Raw genomic sequence first — 26191 nt, 5'->3', positions numbered from 1 at the left:
TTTGCTTTGAACTTTTATCAGTGATGAAAACGCTTTGCTTTTCAAAGCCTACACAGCTTCTGCCTGAGAGACGGGAGAGGCCAAGCAGCCCTGCTTTATCTCGAAGGCGCGGAGCAGGACCTGGGCAGCACGAGGTCCCACTCATTTCCATCACCTTGGCAGCACTGTCAGCCTCCACAGTACAACCCAGCCGGCTGGGTCCCAGGTCAGAAAAGCTCCCACCCATTTTGCTGGTTAACTCTCCTCTTAAAGCTTCACTTTTCCTGCTGGTGTGGAAATGCATCTCCCACGTCATGGCCCTTTGCAGCCGGGGCAAGTCAGAGCCGCAGCCCTCAGTGGCAGCCCCCGCCCCGTGCCCGCCGGCTGCGCAGACAGGAGCCTTTGTTCCCCAAAGCTGTCACTCGAGAGTGAACCAGCGCCTGGGAACGAGCTCAGCGTGGCAGCTCCGTGCTGGCAACGAGCACTTAAAGCACAAGGAACTTTCTCTATAACCTGGAGGTGACAAAGCTGCTTCCCACAGCAGGGACCGAGTGTGTGCCCAGGATGGAAAGGCCTCCACCAACAGACATCACACCCACGAGGGGCAGAGAGGTGAGAAGGTTGGTTGGGGAATGCAGAGGAAGGTGAAGAAAAGGGAGAAAGAGAAGGGGAGGAGACAGAGGCAGGTAAGCTGCCAAGCAGCAGGATGCAGGAGATAAGAGAGCTGGGGAGGAGGTGGAGGGCTCTTTGAGATAGGGGTGGTTACCAGGAGCTGCTGAGGCGTGATGGAGTTGTCTGTGTAAATGCAGAGTTTCTCTACGGTCAGGGGCATGGTTTCTCGCAGCTTGGAAGCCAGGAGCATGCAGACCGCTCCCAGGAGCTGCAGGTGACTTTTCCGAACGAAGACTGATGACAGGTAGCGATCCACATAATTCATGGCCAAGGGGAAGACCTCTTCTTCGCACTTCTGCTCCTCGCACACCTGACAAAACCCAATTACAAAAATAAAAAAAGAATAAAAGGAAGTTTTAATCAGCACAGGACTCCCCAGCCTCCACCACAGCTTCAAAGCTTCTGGTCATGATGGTGTTTCACACTTATCTGCAGGGCTTTGAAGGCGTAAATTAGCGACAGGCATTCAGCCTACGGCTTCAGTGGGACTATGCCAGCAACAAGTCTGACCAGCGCCTTAAATCTTCATCTTCCTGTAGAAAGCTGCAGAACTTATTTGTGCACTCTTTCTAGCTACAGATAAGTTAAGAGCAAAATTGCTTTATTTGGCCCCTTTTTTAATGCTCCCCGTTGGGGATGGCTCCAGCAAGCTGCACAGCAAAGCCGCCAGTTCTGCTCTGTGGGGACTGGGGACCTCTGGAGAGAACGAGCAATTCCAGCCCACCTCCAGCTGCAGACCGAGCAGGGCAGGATCCACAGCCACTTCTGGCAATTCCACCTGAAGTGCTCCAGAGACCCAAGAAAAATCAACGGCAGAGCCCAAACCAGTGGTGGAGTCTGACAGCCTTCCTCCTCCCCCTGCCACACTGGTACCACAGCCACGAACAGAATCCAGGAGCTCTGAACTTCAGTCCCCTGCTCTTATCTCTCAACCAGTATCAAAACACTGGTCATATTTAACTTCCTTCCTTCAACGCAACCATAAAAATATCGAGGTTTCTCCTGATACAGCTCCTTCCAGCAGCGACTGCCTCCCCCTGCACGGGCTGCCGGAGCGCCGGGGACACCAACACGCACGGTCATGACAACGGCCAAGTGCCGTGGGCTGCTCCGCTGCCTCCGGGGCTGCACAGGAACAGGCTCCAGAGCAGCGTTTATGTCACTACCCTTCTCAGAAAGGGAATTGCAGAAACAGAACAATAATAGCGGGGGGGAAAAAACCCTTAAAAAAGCGAGATGTTGGTTATTTCTTTTAACAGAAGCAGGCAGCTTCTTGCAACAGCAGCCAGGGTGGACAGCAGGCAGGGGCTCGATCCCGATGTCATTTGTCCTTTGCAAGATCTGTTCTTTCTTTCCCTGTTGCGACTGTTCACTCCAATCACCTCACAAAGGGGCCCACGAGATTTCCCCCACCGAACTGGATCCTGCAGAGAGCCGCACTCCATTTCAATTTAGGGAAGTAAACGGTAGCAATATTATTTTCCCCCTTTAACCACGCATTTTCAGCCCCATTCGGGAACCTCAAGCCTCCAGCCTGCCGGGTGCACAGCTGAGCTCTCTGCCCAGCAGTTTTGGGGAGCTGGGGGCGGGGCGGGGGGGCAGGTTGTCCGACAGCAGCCTGGGAGCATATCACCTGGGTGGGGTGAGCGCAGGCTGTGTGTTTGGGGGGGGTCTGCTCCCCCTGCATGGAGCAATCACATCCTCCATCTCAGCCAGCACCCTCGGAGACCCTGGTTCGCTGCCGACTCCTTTCCTCACCCCAACCCCCCCCCCCCCCTCCCGGAGCACACCGAGCCCCGGGACTTCAGGGCTTCCCTGTCCCCCGCATTGTCCCTTGCAGCCCTGCACAAGGCGACCCGCTGGACCCTCCAGCGAACACGGGTCGGGCGCTCCCGTCCCCTGCTCACCCCCGCCCGCCGCCAGCTCTCTCCCGCCGGAGCAGGAGGGCAAAGCGCCGGTGGGCGGGCAGGGAGCCGGCGCTGCGGCGGGAGGGGCGGCAGCCGGGGGTCCCGTACCTCCAGCATCCAGAAGGCCAGCATCTTCCGCATGTAGGGCTTGATCTCCTGCTGCACGCAGGGGAAGGGCAGCATGCGGGGGGTGTAACGCTCCTCCTGGCTCAGCAGGTTCTGCAGCACCCGCCGGTCCCCCAGCAGCTGCGGGTCGCGCCCGGCGCGGGGCACGCGGGGGACGGCTTCCACGCACAGCAGCTCCATGGGCAGGGCGGGCAGGGCAGGCAGCGCGGGCAGGGACCCCGCAGCCGCCGCGGGACGCCGGGAACTGGCCGCGCTCCCCGGGGGCGGAGCCGCCGCCCACCCCGGCCCGACCCGCCGAGTCCGGGCTGCCGCCGGCGCGCCGCGAAGGCGTGGCCACCGCCGGCTTCAGCCAATCCGCGGGCCGAGCGCTTAGGACGCGCCGAAAGCGGGAGGTGGCCACGCCTCCCGGGGCGGGGCGAGAGGCGCGCCGGCGGGCTGGCAGCACGTGGGGCGCCGGTGCCATGTTGGGGGGAGCCGGGACCGGCGTCCCGTTCCCCCCGCCCCCCCGGGGCTCTCCCCGTCCCTGCGCCGCGGCTCCAGGCACTGCACGGTACCCCCGGTACCGCTCCCCGGTGCCCGGCTCCCTGCAGGCCAGCCAGGCTGCAGTGGGACAGCCCCGGCGTTGGCAGGGAGGCTTCTGTCAGCCCAATCTTTATACAAATTTCTAATTTTTTCAGTATTTACTCCTATACATTTTTGTTCTTTCTTTCTTCTTTGTGTCTGATCAAAGGCCTTCAAGGCCATGAAAATAATCAGCTGTGTACATACTCGGAGCCGGCCGCCTTCCCGAAGCTGCCCTCCCGTCGCTGCTGGTGCGGCTCCCCAGGAGATAGCAACCCTTAGTGTCCGCCGAGATAAGGGTTGGCCAGGCTCGGCTGGTTTTTCAGACTAATTAACAATAATTTGCAAAGGTATTTCCAAACCTTACGCTGAGCAGCTACTTACTCCAGGAATTTTAAAGTCTTTTGAATATATTTGCACAAAAATCCGCAGCGTAGGATTCGCTCTGTGCTGGTACCTGAGTCTGCTTCTAGTTGACCCAGCAGGAACTGCTTTCTGGTATGGGGAGTTGAAGACAACGGGCTGTAATTCTGGCCACGTTGGTCTCTGATGTTTGCCACTGGCTACAAAACCTGAGATGCCCTGACTTTACTAGCAAGGGTCAGAAAACAGCGTAAAACGTGCAACAGATTCTCTAGCTGGAAGGGGGAATGGATTGCCTTCAAGCTCACAAATTAAAAACTCCTCGCTGAGGTCAGAGAAGTAGCTCAGGAGGTCCGTTTTTAATGAAAGCTCCCAGTACCAGTTGCAAAGGCAGCATGCCCGAATCGGATGACCAGCCTGCACAAGGCTCTGCCACCGGGATGGTGCCTCAGCGTGGCGTTTGCACCAGTGGTTGGAACCAAATGAATTTAAGCACCGATGTGAGAGGTGGGAAATACATTGCAGCCTGCCAGCACCCCTTGCTCTGCTAGAGTACATCTTCCCTGCCAATTCTGACCACCCTGCCCTCTGAAACGAAGCACCTCAGCACCACGCACCATCACATGGGGCAGTGTATTCCATCTGACAGCGCAGCAGGGCTGGGCTGAGAGCATGATACAGGGAAGCGCGTGGAGACAAACCCAAATTCAACCCACAGCGATAATCCGCATCTGCGGTCCTGGGGAGAAAGCTGCTCCTGTTCAGCAGGGAACGGAGCAATGGAATTGTAGAAATGGAGGACTTTTGGGACACAGCAGCGTACAGAGGGGACTCAGCTGGAACACCTCTGCCCAGTGCTGCCGGAGTATTCCTCAGCACACGCACCGGTATGGATTTTATGGCTAAGGAACAAAGCACCAAAGGAGCGGAGTGATTTGCCACAGTAGCTACTCCCCCACGCAAGTCACTTCTGTGAGTGCCATTTCGACACATCTAGTACATTTTTTTGTATTTTCAGTCATCTAAAAAGAGTCTTTTAATGATGAACAAACATACGAAGTTAATAAGCGTAAGTAAAACAAGGCAGAAGCCTTTGTTCTCCCTGCTCAGGATTTTTTTTTTCGCGTTGAAAATGAAAAACATCTTTTTGATCCGAGGTTTAGAGGTTGAAACTACTGCTCATGACAGTGAACACAAAGGTCACACACATAACACACGTTTCACACGCTGGAATCCCATTCCTACACTTGTACAGATGGCTTTCATTTTCTACAAGGTACATGACACATTGCAAATTTTTAATGATGCCATCAGCATTGGTTTGCTGTGCCAAACGCCCTGAGAAGCCCACACAGCAGAGTGACACGGAACTAGAGAAAAGAAAGGGGGAGAGAATTAGATCAATCCCACCCGTATCTTAAAATGAAAAAGAGGAATTTTTGTAGGTGAGACAAGATTCCTAGATCTCTTTCCCAACTAACTTTCTTTCACCTTACAAATAAATCTTCCAGTGGTGTGGGCAAGAAATATTTGAAGAATCTATGGGAGAGATGTCAGCTGGTTTTAATCCGGGATGACCCCCCCCTGCTCCGCTCCCCCACTCTTTCATTGTGAGCAGCATCCCCCATTTGGGCAGGGGAAGAGAAGGGCCCCATGTCCCACATTTTTAGTAAAAATAGACAGCAGCTATTTTCTTTAGTTAGGCAAAGGGAAACCACAGCACTGGGTTCTTGGGCCTTCTGGTTTCTGGGCTGTGCCTTTTGAAATTGAAAGTTTCAAGCCCTTTCCCAGACTTCGTGGTCTTTCTCCTGTTTCCCAGGGTCTGCACAGCGGTTCTGACACAGCCTGTTCGGCTGGAGCTGGGCTCGGTGGCAACCATGGGCCATCGGACACGGAGGGGGAAAATGAAGCCCGTTGCATAAGAAAGTGTTCCTTCCAGATGATGACTTGGCAAAACCGATGCCTCTGCAAGCCACATTATCAGGCTAGAAGGGCAAATTACAGGCTGCAGGCATCCTAAAAAGCCTATTGTGTGGGTGTGTGGTGGGAAAAGAGAAAATTCCAGGAAAACCAAATTTTGGTCACTGCTGTCCATAGATAGTCAGCTTCCTGGCTTTGGCAAGAGAGAGCACAGCAATATTAAAAAAGGAAATTCCTTCAAAGCAAAAATTAAAAAACCTGATGCCCTCCAGACTTCCAGGATCTCGAACCAGCAATGTTATTCTTTGCTGAATCATAAAGGGGGCTCATTTTTCTGGTATGTTGATGACGAATTAAAGAGTGACCAGCAGCAGGAGCTTTTAAAGGCGCAATGCAGATGCAGGTCTGATTCTGTTGGGCAGCTGGTGTCACACGTGGGCTTGGATGGAGGCTAATGCCATTTACTGGGATGGCCATTCAACAGGGGCACGTCCGTAAGCTCTTTGCTGCAGAAAGTTTTTATCCGTGTCACTTTGCGTCAGCAGTGGGCCTGGCCCCAAAGGCTGTCAACAAACACAATCAGTACCTTTTCTGCCCGGGTTTCTATGTCCTGTGTTTTACAGCTACCTTCTGTCCAGTTTTGACCTACCAAAAGCTAAGCCATCTTCTGCCTTGGTCATACTGCAACTACAGTGTCATCAGTGACATCAGAATGAAACTGCTTAACATACAGGAAGGACTTGAGAACCAAATCCAATGATTGAATAACTATATAATTTTCTGTAGGAAACCCCCAAAATAAAATGAAAAACAAGTACAATTTTATGCATGTGTGAGAAAGAGCGAAGATGGTATTTCACACTTTTTGGTTTGAGGATTTCAAAGCACTTCAAACATCCTAATCTGTTCTGTTTCACACCCAGTTTTCCCTAAAACAGAGAGGTACTGCAGCCATTCCCAGCAGGAAAGAACAAGGGCTGCAGCACGCAAGGACTAGCAAAGTGCACCGTGGCGGTTTGGTGTCATGGTCTGTGCTTACCAGAAGTCCCTGCTGCTTCACAGAATCCCAGCATGGTCGGGGTTGGCAGGGCCCTCTGTGGGTCACCCAGCCCAACCCCCTGCCCAAGCAGGGTCACCCAGAGCAGGCTGCACAGCACCGCGTCCAGGTGGGGCTGGAATATCTCCAGAGAAGGAGACCCCACAGCCTCCCTGGGCAGCCTGGGCCAGGGCTCCGGCACCCTCAGAGGGAAGAAGTTCTTCCTCAACTTCAGCTGGAACTTCCTCTGCTTCAGTTTGTGCCCGTTGCCCCTCGTCCTGTCACTGGGCACCACTGGAAAGAGCCTGGCCCCATCCTCCTGACACCCACCCTGCAGATATTTGTAAGCATTTCTAAGGTCCCCTTGCAGCCTTCAGAAGGAGGTAGCCCAGTTTAGGGTCCACCATGCACACTTCAACTGCCGATACAGACGGGCTGGCACTAGCAGGTCAGGCCGTGGGGTGCAGCAGCCAAGGAGCACACAGCTTCATCTGCTGACACGGCAGCGGCAGGGCAGATCGCCGCAGGGACGCAGCACGTCGGCCATCACAGATGTTTGCTCCTGCGCACGAGTCGGAGCCTGCAGGCGCAGGGAGCCGAGGCATCTTCCCTGCTTGGTCAGCCATTCCCTGCTCCGCTGGGCAGCAGAGCCGAGGATTCCCTGGTCATGATCCCATCCTCAAACACAAGACTGCTGCCTCCCTCCGTAGCTGGCTCGCTCTCCTTTCTCAGATCTTATTCATTCTTAACTTAGAAAAAATGCTTTTACTGAATTGAAGGGAAGTTTGGTTGAGTACAAGTCTGACATTTCACCCAGGGGATGTGTTTCCTAACATCTTTCCCATTACTGGCAACCACTGCATTCCCTTTCCTCTGACTTGGTCAGACTTTTGAGTATAACTAATCAGTTCAGAGTGATATCATCTGCATACTGAATCTCTGCAATGCTTAGATATATCCAGTAGTGATATACATGAGAGTTCTGAAGAAGAAAGCTTGCTGCTTCAAAGGTCAAAATACAGCTTTTTCATTGACTTAAACCCCCTCATTGGAGCAGCTTCTGGTACAGTTTGGACCAATTGTCTATTTAAAAAAAAGTGTGTTGATACGGTTTGGGTTTCCGCTACATCCATCACTTCTGCATCCAAACATGCCTGTTCCTGGGATACATATCAATTTAATAATCTGAGCTCCTTGACCAAGATTAGCAAAGGAGATAAACAGTCGGACACAGGGAAGCCCTTCTCTGCTTAGGTAGCTTCCGGAACAGGACAAAGAAGGGACTGGAAAGAGGTATGAATGGTTGAAAAGAGATACATTTGTAAACAAGCACTTAGCAAGAAATTCACTACACCTTTTGGCAAACCATTTAGGAGAAAATTTCCAGAAGCGGCTATGGCTTTGGAGCATCTCCATTGCAGAGCAGCTGGGCCAGATTTGACTCCAGTAGAGCCAGCTCAGTTTGCCTCAGCTAACAATTTAGGCCAGAAGAGAATTAAACAGAGTTTCACCTGATTTTTTATGAAAAGCATTAGAGCAAGTTTGCCTTCGCCTGTCATTTTAGCAGCTGTTTTCTGCCTTAGTTCCCTTTTCCTAACGAAATGTAAAATTAAGTCACATTTTCATTGACTCAGACTCGTACCAGAGTGAGCCATCCCCAGGTGAATGTTCAGTTTTGCTCCCAAAGCAGGCATTTTAGAAACCAGCCAAATTCAGCTGGTAAAGATAGAAAGATCATAGAAACAAATGCAAAGCTGAAACCAATCAATTTCAGAAAGCAAACTGGGCTTGGAAAGCCCCCAGTTGTGATATATTTAGTTCATTTCAGGGGATTATCTGTGGTTGCCAATTATGCAAATTGTTAAAAAATACTGCCCTGAAATTTTACATATAAAATATGTTTTTTACAACACCCTTCCCTTGTCCATCCTTCCTGCCTTTTCCTGCCCCGATCTTGTTCCCCACGTCTTGCGCACCCTATTTGGTAGATTAGATGCGTTTGGGTTTTTCTAAGAATTTTTGGTTGCACGATATTTCTCATTTGATGTGGCAAGCCCGGTGCCTAGCGCCCGTTTGCCAACGCACACTGCCAGTCAGCGAGTCAATGCCAGCTTGAGACTTCTCAGCAGTGGGGGCAGAAAGGGAATTTGCCCTGGCTGTACCAGAGAAGGGATGAGGAGGGTGGGATTGGCCCAGCAAGAGCAGGGAGAAGGGAAAAATCCTTGCAAGCTGGACTTGGTGCTCCTGCTGCAAGAAGTTGGGTCTGCTCTAGGATGAGGCTGTTCGCAGCACCGCGAGCCTGCGTCCCAGCCGTTCACTCCACAGCAGCACCCAGCCACATTTCCCAGGACCCCACAAAGCAAAGCAGGCAACAGAATCATGGCAGCAGGGCTGCAGCCAGCCAGCACTCCCAAGCAAATGGATGTGACAGACTGAGCACCGGACCCGTGGGCAGGATGGCTGGATTGCAGTCTTGGCTTGGCCAGGTGGTAAATGGGGATGGAGACCAGGCAGGTCTCTGCCCCAGGCTGGACTAGGAGGATTGTTCCCTTTACAGGGGCAGAGGAGATCGCATCCAGAGGGGATGGAGGGTGGGCTCAGAGGGGCTGCATTCCCCCACTGCTGGCATTGCAGTGGAAATACTGCGGGACCGAGCTCTGGGGTGCCAGCAATGGGCAGGCAGGAATCTTACCAGATCAGTCGAGTCGGTGCTAGGGAGGACCACGCTGTGCATGCATAGTGTTTTGGGGGGTAGAAAGACGACGACTGATACCCCACTGACTTCCCCCACTTGTGGTGCACCTGGCTTGCTGTTACCTTCCAGCACAGGCTGAGTATGTGCTACAAGGGCTTTGAACTAGAGGCAGACCTTGCAGGCGAGAAGCCTCTACCATGAGCTTGCTGGCTGCACTCACTTCACCCTTGGTGTAACTGAAAGGAAACATCTTGCACCAACCCCACATCAGCCAGAATATGCCTACGCAGCCAGCGGTGCCGAGCACAGCAGCTGTGTCTGCGCGTGGCAGACCCTCCGCTCTGACACCCCACGGACCATCCCAAAGCCCACCATCTCCGCTGCCAACCTGGCTTTAGATATATCTATAGATCTCATAGGTGTCTTCCCTCATCTGTTTCTTCCAGTTCAAACTACTGAGCCAAGGAAGGAAAATTTTAAGGACCTACAAACCACAGTGATTAAGTACAGGTGAAAGGGAATGTCACACCCCTGTGTTAATAAATGGAAATAAAATATAATCTGCGCAGCAGCACAGCCATTGCTCAGATAACCTGCAGCTTCAGACAAGCCTCCTCCTCTACGTATTCAGCTGTGCTCCCAGAACACCTTTCCCTGAAGGCACAAATATCACTATTTCTTGTGATTGTCACAGCCAGGTACCTCTGCATATCCCAACAGATGTATCCAGATCAAATGCATTGAGATCCTAGTATCCATAATAAAATAAGGATGCATTTCTCCCAGCAGCTCTGGTTGTTGTGTATTTATCTATGTATGCTTCTGCATTCATGTCATCAATAATTACCAAGATTAGCATGCTGTTAATGAGATACGCTCTGTGAATGCGTACACATCACTGGGCAAGCAGTATTCCCACTGTATTTAGGCAGATCTTTGGTGCAGCGATTCCAGCAGTCGCTTGATACGTCAACCATTTCTTCCAACACTAACTTACTGCTTGGCATTTGGTCTGAGCCTTACAGCGTAGGAGCTGCTGCTCCTGCCTGCCCACCCTGCCCTCTCCTAGCGTCACAGCAGTGGGAAAGATGTCTCCTGAGACACCATAACCTGGAATTAGCAGTGGTTTAAATGGCTGTATCCTATAATGGTATTGTATCCTACTCAGCTACTCCTACTAGAGAGCCAGGCTTCAGCCACCCAACTAGACTTGGTGACAAAAGCAAGCCCATGGCTCACGCTCCTGCCCTGTAGGTGTGAGCAGAAACACTGTCATTCTCACTCAACTACAAGAGCCTGAGCAGAAGGGAACCAGCTCTGCTGCAGTGCAACACCAGAGCCAGCCTCCTACCAGGATACTGTCTGTAGCAATTGAAACATGAACTTCCTTCCCACCACGAACTGACAAACAAAGAGGTTCCTGCAATCAGGCATGAGTGCTTCTGAGTTTATTTTTGTAGCTCTTCAGCATTATTTATAAGGTGAGCTGGCAGACCATGGTCCCCAAAACAAGTGTTAACGTCTGGACAGTGAACAGCCCACTGTGGGTGTTCGGGGCTGGATGTGCTCTGCTCTGCGTGGCCGTTGACACAGTGACCAATCCATGGTATCTGGCCCACACTGAGGAACCTTCTGTTGCTACCAATATTTTGAAACTGCACATCAGCAGCTGGGGAAGGAGAAAAGATGGCAGTGCTTGGTAGACTGCAAAGGAACACAGAAGCATCCCCGCTTAGTTCGGTGCCCCAGCTTCCTCACTGGTGTTTGCTCATCACTCCCCGGCAGATGAGTGCCCGGTCTCGACAGGGAGCCTGCAGCTCCCAACTCCCAGCATGGTGCTCTGGCTGCCTAAGCCCCACTGCAGTGGAAGAGGTCATGTCCCCCAGACCAGCACCGCGTCCCGCTCAGGCATGCTCTGCTGTGCTTGGTGGTGTCGACACAGCTCTCCCCCAGGCACTGATCCGTCCGGCACTCACTTGCACATACTTTCCACTGCTCTGCGATGTAGGCTGTAAAGATGCTGAGCAGTCACTCCTCATGGGTTGATTTTCCACAGCCCAGCAAACAAGGGGACCTTGCAAGTGTTGTTGGCTCTTCTTCACCTCGTTGATGGGGGAGACTCCCTGCTGCCTGGCCACCTTGCCAGTCCCCGTCCAGGCTCAGGGCAGTGATAAGTGCAGAACTGCTGAACAGCCCCATCATCAGAGCCACCGATAGTCTGCACAGCTGGGGTCAGGCAGTAAGGAGTGCTGGGCTTGCCAGGGACTATCATTACCATAACGGTGTCCCCTCCTTCCTAATATATTTGAGCCAAAGGCCACTGCAAGCAGCCGAAGGATGCTGGCCCAGCAGCTTTAGAAGCAGCTGGAGATGCTGGAACTAGAGATGCTGTTTTAGACCCATAAGGTGTTACACAGCCAGATAAATGGCTGTCACAGAGGCACTGCAGGGATTATCAAGCAGTGCCAGGGGCAGTGACCTCTCTGGGAAGCCATGGTCCCTGCCTGCTGAAAGCCTATGAGGGAATCAGGAGCATGTGACACGCATACATGAGGAACATGGGGACAAGGACACATGGGTCATCACGGCCCGGCGGGTGCAGCGGTGTTAGCTTTGCTGTTCCCTGACCTGGAATGCCCCTGCCTTTGTTCTGCAAGTGTGACTTTAGAACAGAGATCTCTGGAGTCTCTCCCTTGGCTTCTCCTCCTGTGCTTTGGACCAGCCTGATCCCCTGGCCGAACTGAACTTGTTAATGTGACCCTAGAGAGAAGAAAAGGAGAGATACACCTCTAGCACCCAACGCAAGCAGGGGAAAACTGAATGGGTAGAAAGCTGCAACCAGCAATGGAGGAAGCCGGCAGAGAACTGTGGTTCATCTTCCTTGCTTTGCCCTTTCCTCTGTGCATTCTGTGACAAATGAGTGAGGCTCAGCTGCCAAGGTGACAGGAGGAGACGGCTGGTCAGATTCAGCCAAGGAACTTTCATTTCCCAGGCTGAGCTCTGAGCAAGCACACATGATTGAAAGCAGAGTTACTTGTTTCTCCTCCCACCTGAGCTCCAGGGGCTTCTTGCATTCAGAAAAGGCAAACATCAAATTGGCACGAGATTTTGACTTCTCAGGCCAGGCTGAGACAAACTGGGAAGATGCATGCATACTTAGAAAGCCAGAAAGAGAAAGAAAAGAGAGGACAAGGAGAGAAAAAGAAAAGCTAGATCAAGGGCTGAATTTTCAAAGGCACTCAGCAGCCAGCAAATCTTTTTGTTCGCAAGGCAGCGGTGGAAGAAGCAGGGCCCAGATTATTCTCAGCAAAAGCTGAGCTTTTTCAGAAGCCTGCCCCCTCCCCATCCATGCCTATGACGAAGATATCACAGACGAGATCTGTTTGATTTAAAGGTATAATCCTGTGGTCACAGATGTAGTGCACAGGTCTCGGTGTCTGAACAGAGCTGCCAGAGACTAACTGCCCCCCTTCAAGCAGCCAGCTGGGAACATGTGCCAGGCCCAGGCTGTTCTGAAGTGACTCGGCCGTCGTCTCTGGAGATGATGGGAGATGACAGTTAGACCTCACTGCTACTTAAATCTCTTGTATGCCCTGTAATTCAGAGGCTTCAGCCAAGGAAGCTGGAGTTACCCTGGGTTCTGCAAGTCCCTCTGAGGGAACAGCTATTGAAAGAGGACTCTCCTCCCTGCTTGATTCTGGCACCAGCCTCTTGGGAGATGCTGGGCTCGCACCCTGAGGCACAAGAGAAGAGAAGGCAAGACCCTTCTTCAGCACCTACTTGGAATGTTCCCCCTACGCTGGTGGTGCCCAGCACATACACAAGCAATAAGGAGACCCTGGAAGAGTCTCCCTCAGCCCCTGCCAGCACCACTCTGCTGAGGCCTGAGGTTCCCCTCACGAAATCCGTTGGCTCGCCTGGAGCTGCTGAAGGGCATCAATGCATCACTTGCTATTTTGGCCAGAGCCCCTTTCCTGTGGTCACGCTCCAGGGCAGAAGGGTTGCATGCATGTTTGCAGTTGCCACTTGGCTGCCCGGTTCAAGATGCAGCTGTTTGGTCACCCGGGGGAATCGGTCAGTCCCCTGCCACACACACAGGGTTAGCAGGAGCTCCCAGGCAAGGATCAAGCAATGTATCACTGCATAAAGCACAGCTGAGTACGGAAGGGCTTAATTTTTGAACAAAAGCTGTGACTAGCTTCAGTGGAGCCAGGAGCAGATTCCACTTGGAAAAAACCCACAAAACCCTTTCTACTGGCAACCATAGTGAAAGGAATGAGATCTGGGTCTTCTTAGCAAACTGCTGGGCCTGGGAGTGCTTGAAAGGTTTCCTAGAGACAACAGTGCAGCGCATGGAAATGTTTTCCATTTGTAACAGCACTCCTACCTCGTTCTTCTCAGTGCACCAACCTAAGCATGACCTTTTGGGGTTTGACAGCTAACAACCAGTCCTGGCTCCTACCACTTCCTTTTGAGCCTACAATGCCAACTTCTTGCAATTCCTAAGCAAGATTACAAGCCAGAAAGAGCTTGGATATTCTCTGGATATCAAGACTACCTTGTATTCTAAAATGCATGAGAAAAGATGCTAAACCACATGCTTCAGCGTCAACACCAGTAATGGTTCTTGCAAATTATTCCTCGTCTGCTTGTGCAGGTTCTTCTGCGTTCCTCCGACTCAGCTAATACTGGCCTCTCGGAGAAAGGAGACTGTTAAATGAGCCTTTGGTTTCATCAGCACAGCAATTTCTGTTTTCTAGTATCTTAACACGTTTCCAAGAGAGAACGAGGGGCATTATTCCCATCACCCAGACAGTATGATGTAAAATAAACATATGTAATAAAAGTTCACAGTGAAAAGAAAGCGTACATGTTGGAAAGAGCCAGGAAGTGTCAGGGCTTGGGATTAATTTCCCAGCTCTTTTCTGCCTTGCTCAGTAGCCACGGCAGACCACTGAGCTGCTGCATGCCTCAGTTTCCCTCCAGCCAGTGCAATAATGGAAGCACAAAAGTCCCCACTGAATTCAGCAGAACTGCTGCCAGATACTCCAGAGTACATGTGTGCAAGGGGAACTCCAGCAAATGCATTTATTCTGCACTTGCCTGGCACTAAGCCTGCTCCATTCATATTTATGCAATTCATCATTAATGACATTCATTAATCAATGATGCTAAAGGCATTGAAGATGGTAGAAAATTCCCAGGTGAAAGATGCTACAAGATTCTGTCCTTAACTCTACAAACATGTAAGTAAAGAATTCAGTTCTCCTTGAAAATGACATCGTGCAATGGAGTGACTGGATCAGACCCTTGGAAAAGGACCTAGTAATTGACTTGGTGTAAATTAATCAGCTTCAGGCAGGATTTCGAGACTTTAATAGCCAAGTGCTAGCTTTTATAGTGACAACTCCCAGAACATACTTTGAAGTGGCCTGTCTGCTCGAAGCGGTACAAGCTCCAGGATTCAGGAACCGACAGCTATTATTTACCTTACAGTGGGTACAAAGGCACCCCCCACCCCAAGATCTGGGCCTTCAGAGCCCCAACGCACACAAGGAGAGACTAAGCAGGTGCCAACCTCACTAGATAAGGCAGAAAAAGGAGCTGCAGGAGAAACCAGCTGCTCTGGGAGAGGAAGGACAATCTGGGATCTGGTTTCCTGGGTGAAACCGCTGAAGTCCAGGCTGCTGCCAAGCAGGCTGTCCCACTCTCCCCACTGTCAGTCCTCCTCCCTTCCTCGCTCAGAGGCTGGTCTTTGTGCTGCCTGCCCTGTTCTGACCGGGTTCAACTCTGCCAGATCAGGGACAAGACCTGGCTGGCTGCAAAGCTACATCACCGAATGGGCAAGGGCAGACAGGAAAGACGTGCCTGGGAGAGATTTAGGTCAGCTTTGTCTCAGAATCAGGTGGGCTTCTACATTTGCACCATCCAGATAAAAGCTTTACTCTTTTCACCACGCAAAGGATATTGTGGTGACAAAACCATTAAAGTACCACTATATTTAAATTAGTATATATGTAAAACAAACCATCTTAATGTAAAGTAGGACCATATCTGTGTAAGAGCATCTACTGCTCTAACCTCCCACAGCTCAGGAGCTATTTCCATTGGTGAGGCACAACTAGAGCTTCTGAGCCCCAGCAGGTACCAGGGCAGGCAGCCATTCTGGGGAGGAGGCAGATATGCTGCAGAAGTGATAGCCGTAATAAAGGAAATGCTCATTACTGTGTGAAACACAAACTGAGACTACTGCAATTAATTAAAAAAGGAAATCAGAGCCGGGTCACTATAGCCAAAACACAGAAGGGGGAAAAAAAACAACATGGGGAAAAAATAATATTAATATTCTCAAGGCCCCACAAAGATAATTATCACAGGCTACACCCCAGCTGACCCCAAGTCACCCTGGTACATGGCTACTGAAAGTGCAACTCCTCAGCTGGCAGGGTGGGGCTGCCAGCATCTGTACCGGGGATCCGTCCCTCCGCCCGCCGCAGCAGCAGCTGGAAACGGCCCGAGAGAAAGAGAAGCCTCAGCAAAACAAGAAACTTTAGAGGATGTTTTTCTCCAAAGAGGCTGGGAAAGCATTTGATTTTTCTACCTGAAAATATATACGTCTGTTATATTCTACCCTCTTTCCTTCTCTACCTCAAGGTCCTGCTGTGCTGCCCGTCCTTTGTGGAGTGGAAGCAGCAGGATTTGGCTGTGATGCCACAAAGGGGAATTTTTACTGCGGCTGCTGGACATAAACACACCCTGTGGTCCTCTGTCTGTCCAGGCCCCGTCGCTGCAGCCCAGGCTTACCGCAATGGGTCTCCCTACGCTGTGGCACGGACTGGAGCTGGGCAGGAAACATTTTTCCCATCCCACAAAAATTTTCCTGTTCTGCATCAGGATGAACCCAAGACCTTTCAGCGCTTCTAGCCTTGTTTTCTAAAGAAACAAGTCGTATGCAATCCTGCTGCATGTGTCTGTCCCGTTTCCCATAAATTCTTAATTCTTTGGCCAATTTCAACCAAGTCTGACTGACTTGAGCAGGTAAAGGGACCAGTGGTGTTACAATCCCACAAGTCTCATACAAGCAGGCAGTTCAGGAGGAAAGACCAAAATCGTGCATCTAATAAGAAACAGGATTTTGTCCTTCACAGACACCAGATGATGCGTACAGGAGCTTCAGTTTTGTCAGAAACCAGCCATGCCTGGTCTTGCTGCTCACGACAATAACATCTGGAAAGCTCAGTGGCATGATGCAGGACATTGGAGGACAAAGCTGAAGTCCAAGATTTGCTTCCTCCTGGCCACGATTCTCAGTCTGTGCCCAAAGCGTTGGCAAGAGCAGCGAGGTCACCCTTTCTCTCATCCTAATATAATTCCAAACATATAAAGAAAAATCAGCATTTTCTTCCAAATGATTGCTCTGGGGTGTTGCAGCCATCTGCAGCAGAGGTATGGCGAGCAGAGGGGTGGGCTGCTTGCCACTGCCTGCACCAGTGTTTGCACAGAGCAGGACATTGGCCTGGGGCCGCTCTCCTCCAGCATCCAGCTCATTACGCCCTTCATCAGCAAGAACCTTGCAAAAGCCACAAAAGCTTCCTTGACCCTTTGGCAAATCTCCTCCTGCTCCCTGGACCAGGGCACTGCCCCACCACGTCACACACTTCCCCTCCACCCTGGCTTTTCACTACACTTTGCAGAGGACACTTCCCTTATTTCTTTTCCTCTGTTTGCTGCCACCTCGCAGGTCTTTACCAGCCCTTCGCAATGGTGTCTCAGTGGCTAATCGTGCATCCCAGCTTTGGCATTATCTGGGCCCTGGAGGCCACCCTGTGACAGACATCCATGCCAGAAAGGTCAGAGATAAGCAAAAGGTCCTTTTGTGCTCCTGCCTTCCTGCCTGCAGCTCCCTGCCTGGGTTTCTCAGAATCTATCTGCCCTCAAAAAGAGTAAGAACTGCACAGGGACAGTGACTGATAGTGCCTCAGTAAGCCCCTGGGACTGCCTTTTAATGCCCAGGCAGGAGGAAGAGGTTGCCCTAAGGTATTGGCCATCTCGTAGCCCTCTCTGTGTAGGGATAAGGACAGCAAGGTGGGGGAAAGAGCCGATTGCACTTTGAGGTAGCTGTTCAATCAAAATGGCAAGCCAAGCAGGTGATCAGCTTGCAGAGGAAGATATGTACAGACACAAGAGAATCCGCTCGTGGCCTGTAAGAGGTTGAGGTGCATTGCACTAGTGCGCTTCACCCGCTGCAAGCTGGCAGGAAAGTCTATGGGCAAAAGGAGCATTTAAAGAGGACAAGATTCCTGCTAGTGCTGAGAGCTAGCACAGAGCCTCAGACCTACCTCCGCACCCCAAGCTGAGATTGGCGATGCGTAAAAGGGACAAGGCACTGAGCTAGTGTCTAGGTTAAGGCACAGAGAAATCCATTGCTGATTATCAGCTCTGAGCTGGAGGGGGGGCAGTTATCAGGGAGACAGCAGAGGGGTCCGTGAACTGCTTTAATCAGTGATAAGTTAGAAGGTACTTTGATGATGGTGGGTGGAGAAGTGAGGTCATACATACTGAATCACATCTCCCTACGCCTATGTATTTTAAAGTGTGTTTAACTTTATTTCCATCACAGATGCTGTGAGTTTTGCTCCCAGTTTCAGCCAATGACAGCTTTAGAAAATCCTATCACTGCATTTTAACAATGATGAATCAGTTAATACCTGCAAAGTGCTCCGATGATGTGGATTTCCCAAGCAGGCAGTGCAATACTGCTGCTGCTTCTGGATGAAGAAAACACATGGGATACATGTTTAGCTTATAACTGGAACAAAACAGAGATCCCTGCCAGTTGCACTGCCTGACTCCTTCCCCTCTCACTAAGAGTGGAGGTGAGGAGTACGAATGCCTAAGAACAGCTGTACCAGTTTGCGTTCATCCCTGTAGGGCTGAGGTTCTGCAGGACCCTCAGCAAATGGACTCCACGCACTGTGCCTCAGTTTCCCCTTCTGTAGTACTTTGAGGCTGATGGAAAGAGACATTCACAAAACTCAGCATTTTTTATAAATTCTTGCACTTCACAGCTTTTTTAAAAAAAAAATCTTGACTGGGCATATAAATACCAGCTGCCCCAGGCTATAGTGCAGAAAGTCAAAGGCGTATGTCTTTGATTTATGAGGCCTCCATTCAGTTCAGATCGCCTCCTCCTGTAGTTCCCATGGGAAAAGTTGCTCTTCACTTCCTATCCAAAAATCTCTTGTACTGCATGCCTGGGAGCTGTTAGACAACCACCTCTTTCTGTCCTTGCTAAAACTTTCTCAGAAAAGTGAGCTGGACATGCTGCTTCTCCCTTCTGCTGTGCTGAATTTGCTGAAGAAACCAAAAGGTGCCAGGTTAACAGGCAATGCAAGCACTATGGGTTTTAGTAAGGTTCTGACCAGGTTAAAAATCTTGGTTATGCAGCCTAATGCACAATGCAGAGGGGGAAATCACCATGTGTGAACACTGACAGAAAACACCCTACCTCTATACAGCAGTGGCAAGTGCTACACCACAACCTGCAGGAACATGGAAATTTCCAGCACCCTTCCGCTCCCAAGAGAAAGGCTGGTGCCAAAGCCAAAGGTGGGGACAGGACTCAGGAGAACACATTCAAACCCAAAAGCACGCGTGACAAGTCTCTGTGCCCAGTCTTTTTCACTTTAAAATGGAGACAATACCTGTTGCTTTGGGCCCCTACACTTCCCCAGTAAATCCACTCTGCCTCACTGTCTGTTCGCACAGTGGCTTGGAGACCCATGCTGCTGGGGCCTGGGGCTGTTACAGCAAGTGATTCTCAAAAACCCCCAGTACTAATCAGTGCACTTTTTTGTCTCCACAGCCTTTTTTTGTAGAGACTCCTCAGTCTCCTGCCAGGGCAGCTCCCTTCTACAGCCATGCTCTCCTCTATACCACTGTCACCTGCTACTGGGTAGTTATGAAGTGATGCCAAGTGTCTGCATGAGTTGTTTCAGGACAGAGAATATGATCTATCCAAAAGAGGGGCGACACATTCATCTAAGTGTCAGCTATTACTGTGAACACATCAACCAGAGACCAGAAACGCTGACTATGCACCCTGGAAACTCTTAGCTGGGTCAGTAGATTTACTCAGCTCTGTATACCAATTTGATGTCCATGGAAGCTGTAGACCTTTCATTTTCAGGTATACACTGCTTGAGATTACTGTTGATCCTAATTAGTTAATAAACTGTAAACTGTGCATTTGTACTTCTGAACTTGATAGGGCTTTCCTCCTGGATGGGCTTAAGAGATGCTGCAAGACAAAGACCAGACTCCTATCTTTTGCAGTTATAATCACCAAAATTCAAGATGATTCCTTCCCTGAAGCAAGCAAGAGAGCACTCAGCCCCCACACACCCAGGAGCAGGAAGGTTAGCCTATGCCTAATGATGGCAGGGCTACAGGATACCATTCCTGTGCACCAGCAGCTGAGCCAGAGAGATGCAAAAGGCTTAAAGACAGCGCTGATGTTTGCCACCAGTTATACCCTTGAGACTCCACTGATTTCAACGGGCTCCCACATGCAACATGAAGCAGATCTCAGCCCGTTCAGCCCCCTAACATGCAAATTTATTTTTACCACCATTACCTGGCAAATATGTTAAAAGTATGCGTAAGTGTTTATTTACTTCCTGCACAGTGAAAGTTAAGAAGGAGAAAATAGATGCACAGCAACGATCTCTGCTCACCTGCAGAGATTGATGGTTGGATGCACAGCTGAAAACTACAATGGTGCCCCAAAAGACAGACCAGTTTCCACTCCCCATCTCTTGTCACTTCTTGCACCTGCAGATCTGGCTCAGCCAAGCCCTTGCAGGCACAGCAAGATGCCTAAGGAAGATGTGACTGGTTGCACACATGGATGCTGCTTTGAGCTAAACCTGCAAACCGCTGCTTTGGAGCAGAAACAGCGTTTTGAGAGCAGCGATTACACTGGCGGTCCTCCGCCACCAAAGAGGTCTGCTGCACTCAGGCCCACTCTGCGTCCTGTGTTTAACCCTTCAGCTTTGCACACCAACAGTTTCAAAGAGCTTTAACAGTTGCATCAGAGTTGAAAAACAACTGCAAGTGGGGCAGAAAAATGTGGCACAAGACCTTTAAAGAGAGACAGTAGCACGAACATTACACAATGTATCACAGCAGAAGTTTCCCTGCACACGCTGCAAGCATGACAGATTTTCCAGCTCTGGGGCTCTCATACTCCATTCGCTGTTCCCATGTCAGCACCACCGTGACACCTGGCAGAGCTGAGACTCCCCTCTGCTGAACTCCATGCTCACTCTGATGGCGTTCGTGATTTGGGGCATCACAAGCAATATTGGGACTGCATCTTTCCCTGCATTGATCAAGCCATGCGACAGGGTGAGCGACCCATATATCTGTACCCTACCAGGCTAGGGCTAGAGAGGTGGCCTGAGCAGCCACCATGGGCTCTCTCCTGTGCAAGGTAACAGAAAAAATGGTGAGAGTTTCTAGGTAAAGATGAGAAATGTCATCTCCCCAGCTGAAGAATTTGGGGAAATCTCTGCAAAATCTTAGACTTGCTGGGGTATTTCCAACAGAGAGGCTGACCCAGGCCCTGATGGTCAATGAAATAAAATACCCCAGACAAAAAAGGGCAGACCTCCCACCTATCTTTATTTTCTTGCTCAGACTAGAAATCTAAACAGGGCTGGTTTGAAAGGTACTTTCCATAAGCCTTGAGTCCATCTGTGCTTGCCTGGGCCCAGCTCCCACATAGAACATGTGTGTAGAGAAATCCGAGCTGTCCTGAAGAGCCCAAGTCCCTGAATACTCAAGTTTAGGACAGACCGATTTCAAGTAAAAAGCCCTTTCAAGAGAAAGCCCCGGCCACATATGGAAAGGAACAACATGAATTGTGCAAATGACTCCTGGGTTTGAGCAAGCAGGTTTACGTATGTCTGCATGAAGTGGGGGACATGCTCCACTCTGCCTGCCCTGTGCCAGCAAAATGCCTCCCGTAGAGTCCGCTGTGGCAGCTGCAAAGAGAAGTGCAGGATGGAGCCATCTGCACAGGGGTGTGTTGCTCCCCACCTCTCATGATGGTGACATACATGGTGTTAGGTCACAAGCCCACAACAGAGCTGATTTGGCCTTGTCCCATTCTGGAGTTTGGGCACCAGTGCAGGTCTCAGCACCTGGGCATTACAGGCAGAGGCACAAACACTTGTTTCGCTGCTTTGCACAAGGAGTTTGACACAGGTCACTGGCCATGGACAGCTGAACCCTGCACACAGGTGAGATGAGACCAGCGATGCTGCAGCAAGCAACCAGGAGCAGGCTGCATGTGCAGCGTGGCTGGCCTGTGGTCTGCTGCGGAGTGAAGCAGGAGCCTTCATCCCACTGAACTCCAGGGCTGCTCCCTACGCTTAACTACCATTTGCCCAGGCTGTGGTTCTTGCATCGCCAGCGCACTGGTTACGTCAACTAAATGCAAGGACACAGGGCAGGACACAAGGCAGCACTCCTGCACCAGCCTTCCCGCACCGGCTCCAACTTCTGCTCTCAAATAGGAAGTTGATAAAAACCTCACTTGGTTGCAAAAAGAAAAATCAGATTTCAAAACCACTGTCAGAAGGGCTCCAAAGTCTAGCAGCAGCCCTGGCATTAACCCTTTCCATAAGGCAGGCCTCCTCCCAGCTGCACCTGGGGCCGACACCAGATACCCTGGCCATGCCTTGCTCAACTCTTTGGGGGCTTCACCCCCCCACCCCCCAAGCTGTTGCTTACATTCTCTTGTAACATTGCTTTTATCTCAGGACCTATCACATGTCAAATCTGCTTTCATCAACAACCAGGTTAGGGGGTGGAGGGAAGGGAGGAAGAGGGGGGCTAGGAAAAACTGCTGTCTCAGTTCACATGCTCACCCACTGCAAAAGGTGAGCAGAGAGCTGAAAAGAAACCCAGTGCTAGGATGGATGGCAAAACCCATCACCCTCTCAGCAAAACACGTGGCTCCTGGTCGGAAGACCCAGCTCCTCGGTGATTGCATGGGCATCTCTGTTCTGGGTTCCAGCCCCAAAATCCTGATTCCAAGGGATTCTTCACAGCAGAGCCAATTTTCACCTCTCTTCCGGGCCTTGTGTATTTGCCACCCAGCCAGAGCATTTCTGCTTGTCAGTCTAAGTGAGAATCACTTCTGGAGCTGGAAACAGATACAGTGACCTATATATCTGTACCCTATAAGCCTAGGGCTAGAGAGGTGCAATTCAGCGGGGGAACCCACTGATCCATGCTCAAGAAACCACTGAACTCACAAGACATCCCAGAGAACAGACACGTCATGTTTGCTCAGTGGGTCACTGCCATGGCTCTTTGTAGCCTGTATCAAAAAGATTTGGCCTGGGAGCTTCAGTTTGGGAAGTCACAATTTTAGCATCCTTCCCACTAGGTATGGAAAATGCCACTAGAAGGCAGTTTTCAGCTTTTCGCACCCCCTCCATTTCATTTGCTGCCCTGGCCTAGCAGGGTGGTGCTCACCCTAATACTGGGGTAGAGCAGAAAGGACTGCAGCAGCCAGAACACGAGGACCACCAGCTCAGCCAGCTGTTCTCCACACACGAGTCGCTCCTGCTGCTTAAGCAGGCAATCTTTAACCCACCATTAGGGAGCAACCTGCTCTCAGGAGGAAGAGGTTTCTGGGAGGCACCAGAGGCAGTAGATTTGTCTCACCTCTCAACAGACCCATCACACTCCTGCAATTGCCCCTTTGGAAGCCTCCTGCCACGCAATGGATCTGCCCAAGCCCCCCCCCCCCCCGCCAGCCCTTGGCCCCTGCACAATATCCCTGTCATGCCTCCCCTCCTCCCCAGCACAGGTTGGCAAAAGGTCCCAACCATCTCGCTTTCCACCAGGGCAGGATCTGGGCAGCTCGCTGCCCCCTGCACACCCACTACCAGCTGTGGATTTCCTGGCCCTCCTGCATGCGCAGCCTGACCCAGAAAGGGGCACACTGGCTGGGGGTAAACAGGTGCTCTGCGTTCTCACCCCTTTCCCCTCTTTTCTCTCTGCGTCCCACATCAGCCTGTGATTAAATCGAGCCTGTTTAACCGCCACAGCCAGATGTGGGAGACCCCCTTCATTTGTTACAGAAAGAAAGAAAAAAGAAAAGAAACAAAATCACATGTGGTGACAGTTGTCTGCACGTGAAACATGGCCTGTGGCCCTCCATATACCCTGAAGCCACAGGATCTCTGCTTGGCCCATGGGAACTCAATTTATCAGACCTTCAGAGACCTGGTCTTAAATATTTGCCCCAAAATAGACCCTGCTGCCAGTGGGGTAGAGGAAATGCATGCTCTGGCAGACTCCACATGCCCTCCCATACAGCCCTCCCTCTGAAGTAGGCACAGATCTTGGTCCTCCTTGCCCAAGGAGCCTTCTCCAGCACAGACCCACTCTTCCGCATCTCCATGGGCCAATATGAGCATTGCTGCCCTCAGTCTCAGAGAGCCCCTTCCCTCCAGCCAAACTAGATAGTTTCACAGCCACAGAAAACTTGTTCCACATCTGCCCCTGGAGCAGCCTCCCTTGCTCCCAACCCAAGACTTCTCCGCCACACAAGCATGTCACCCAGAGCTCCAGCAAATACCCTCCCCACTATGTTTTGGTAGGCATCCCATTGCCACCATCCCTGGGGTAACAAGAGCATCCTCTTGGCTCGACAGAGGTCCTCACAGACAAACCCAAGTGACATACAGTCATGCTCTGAGGAAAACTTTGTCCAGGGTCAACAGTTTCTAGCCACAAATATTTTCTTCACTATTTTTTTTGCCTCTTCAAAATTGCATTTCCTAGGACAGAGAATACTCTGGGATTTCCCAACCCACCATCACTAGGTGGGACCCTCAAGGGGACCAAGGCTACAAGTTCCCTAGAGAGTTGCATAACAGAGGGTCAGCAAGCAGAGCCAAGCCAGAACTGCCAGGGCAAGTTAACAGAGGCTATGGAGAGAACTTCAGACTTCAAGAGGAAGAGACAGAGACATGAGGGAGGAAGGGAGGGAGGAGGAAGGAAGGGAGATGATATCTGTCTCCATGCCCAGAGCAGGGAGGTGAACAGACAGAATAAGCAGTGAAGCCTATCGTTGCCTCCCAGCTGGTGTGGATCCACAGAGACAGGCTGTGGGTCACCATGAAGCTTTATCAGCAGCCGTTTCTTCTTTCTTTCTGTCTTGCTCCAAACTCTTGATTTCCAAAAAGGGTGGGAGATGTCACAGAATCAGCAACACATCCTGAACAGCTGCTGCCACCCTCTATCTCTGCCTCACCCCTTGTGTCTCACTGCTGCTTCTGAAGCCCTTGGGGAAACAAACTGCTCTGCCTAGCTAGTACGAAGGGCCTGAGGAATAACATTACACCATGAGTCCAGAGGACTGCAGACCTCTGGTGGGATTCAGTTTGGGGTTCCCATTACATCTGACCAATTCAAGACTTCCATAGACCAACCACCTTTGGGTCAGGCTCCTGTAAGAAGAGCCATTTTGAGAAAAAAAGGAAGTTTTCCCAGCTCAGGCTTATTCCATGACATAATCTGGAGCCTCTTTGCTGTCAAGGAGGTGAGAACATACAGGAAAGGGTAGAGTTTTTTTTTTTCTAACACCCAAGGCTTTTCATGGAGCAACTAGTGTGAAGATGGCCTGGCTGCACCTCTCACTGGGCAATGGGATTCTTCCACAGCCACAGGTAGAAGGACATGTGTAGACATGGTTGGCCAGGACTCTCCACCCATTTGCACAAATATACTTAAACATCTAATTCCAGTTGAAATATGCTTCTGTGCTAGCAAAGGAAGTACTTTCTGAAGGGTGTATGATTTTTAGAGACACTAAGCAATAGAGCTCCTTCTAAAATCAAGACAGACTACAGAAAAGCCAGCTTCTTTGGGATCAGAAAAAAGAAGTCCTTGAAAGTTAATGCTATTCAAGTGATTTTAACAAACCTCCCTCTCCTTGCTCTCCCCACTGCCTGTTTCAGGATTTCTTCCCAAGAAGCCTTCCTTTTCCTTTAAGATCCTTTTTGCAAACACAGATGAATAAACTGCAGGCTTTGTTCTTAGGGAGAATCTTTTATCAGCTTCTTGCCCTGACAGTGACAATTTTCATTTCATCTGAAAATGTGGATGGGGAGCTGGATTTGATCAAACAAGAATCAGTCCAAACCCAAGCTCTAAACTCAGCTTGAACCTGTTGAGAAGGTCCAACAAGTTCACAGAAGTTCCTACATTTCATCTATTGCAACTGCTTCTGTATTTCTGAGATCCCACTGGGAAGAAAAAAGTGACTTTCATCAGACTCCAAGCTCAAATTTACAGATATAGGCATTTGCTCAAAGTGCTTTGCTAAGAAACACCAGTATTCCTGAAATGACAGGTTTAATGGGCAAGTAAAGGTGGTGACAGCAGTCCCTTCTCAACGCCATTGTCGCCCACTCTTGTAACAGTTAAGCAGCTGCCTGACTTTGCAACTCTTCCAGTCAAATCACTGATGGTTCTTATGTATCTTTCCCCATCCCATTTTAAAGATGGGGAACAAACAAGCACAGGAAGCGAAGCATCTTGCTATATACAAAGACCAACAGCAGAGCCAGAACCAGGCCTTTTAAGGCTGGTGTTCTGGTCTTTGCACCCCAGCAGCAGACAGAAGTTCACACCACATTACCCACCACTGTGGGAAGCATCTCCAAAAGCTAGTAAAACCCCTCAGTCCAACCTGGGAGAACTTTAGCAAGGCACATCCATGCATGAGACCCAGCTGATGCATGTGGGCTCTACAGAACCCATCCAAACAGCTTCCCCAGCATTTGGAAATAGAAGAGCCCAAAAAAGGACCTCAAGCCCAGCTGGGACAGGCAACATCACACAGCC

The 26191-nt window shown here is 50.7% G+C and overlaps 1 protein-coding gene across 4 annotated transcripts in view; it reads right to left on the bottom strand.

The window, feature by feature from the left end:
* Positions 1 to 26191, bottom strand: part of CCND3 (cyclin D3) — a 47230-nt gene that overhangs the window by 13168 nt on the left and 7871 nt on the right. For 3 of the 4 annotated variants that reach the window (XM_075442881.1, XM_075442882.1, XM_075442883.1), the window contains exon 2: positions 746 to 961. In XM_075442881.1, coding sequence (XP_075298996.1) covers positions 746 to 961 — 216 coding nt within the window. Of the gene's footprint in view, positions 1 to 745; positions 962 to 2666; positions 2911 to 26191 lie in introns of those variants that run through there. The other variant, XM_075442880.1, reaches the window with a different exon arrangement.

The sequence above is a fragment of the Opisthocomus hoazin genome, chromosome 25 (genome assembly GCF_030867145.1).
Source record: "Opisthocomus hoazin isolate bOpiHoa1 chromosome 25, bOpiHoa1.hap1, whole genome shotgun sequence".
In the NCBI taxonomy this organism is placed as follows: Eukaryota; Metazoa; Chordata; class Aves; order Opisthocomiformes; family Opisthocomidae; genus Opisthocomus; species Opisthocomus hoazin.
This window is presented reverse-complemented; position numbering and strand designations above follow the sequence as displayed.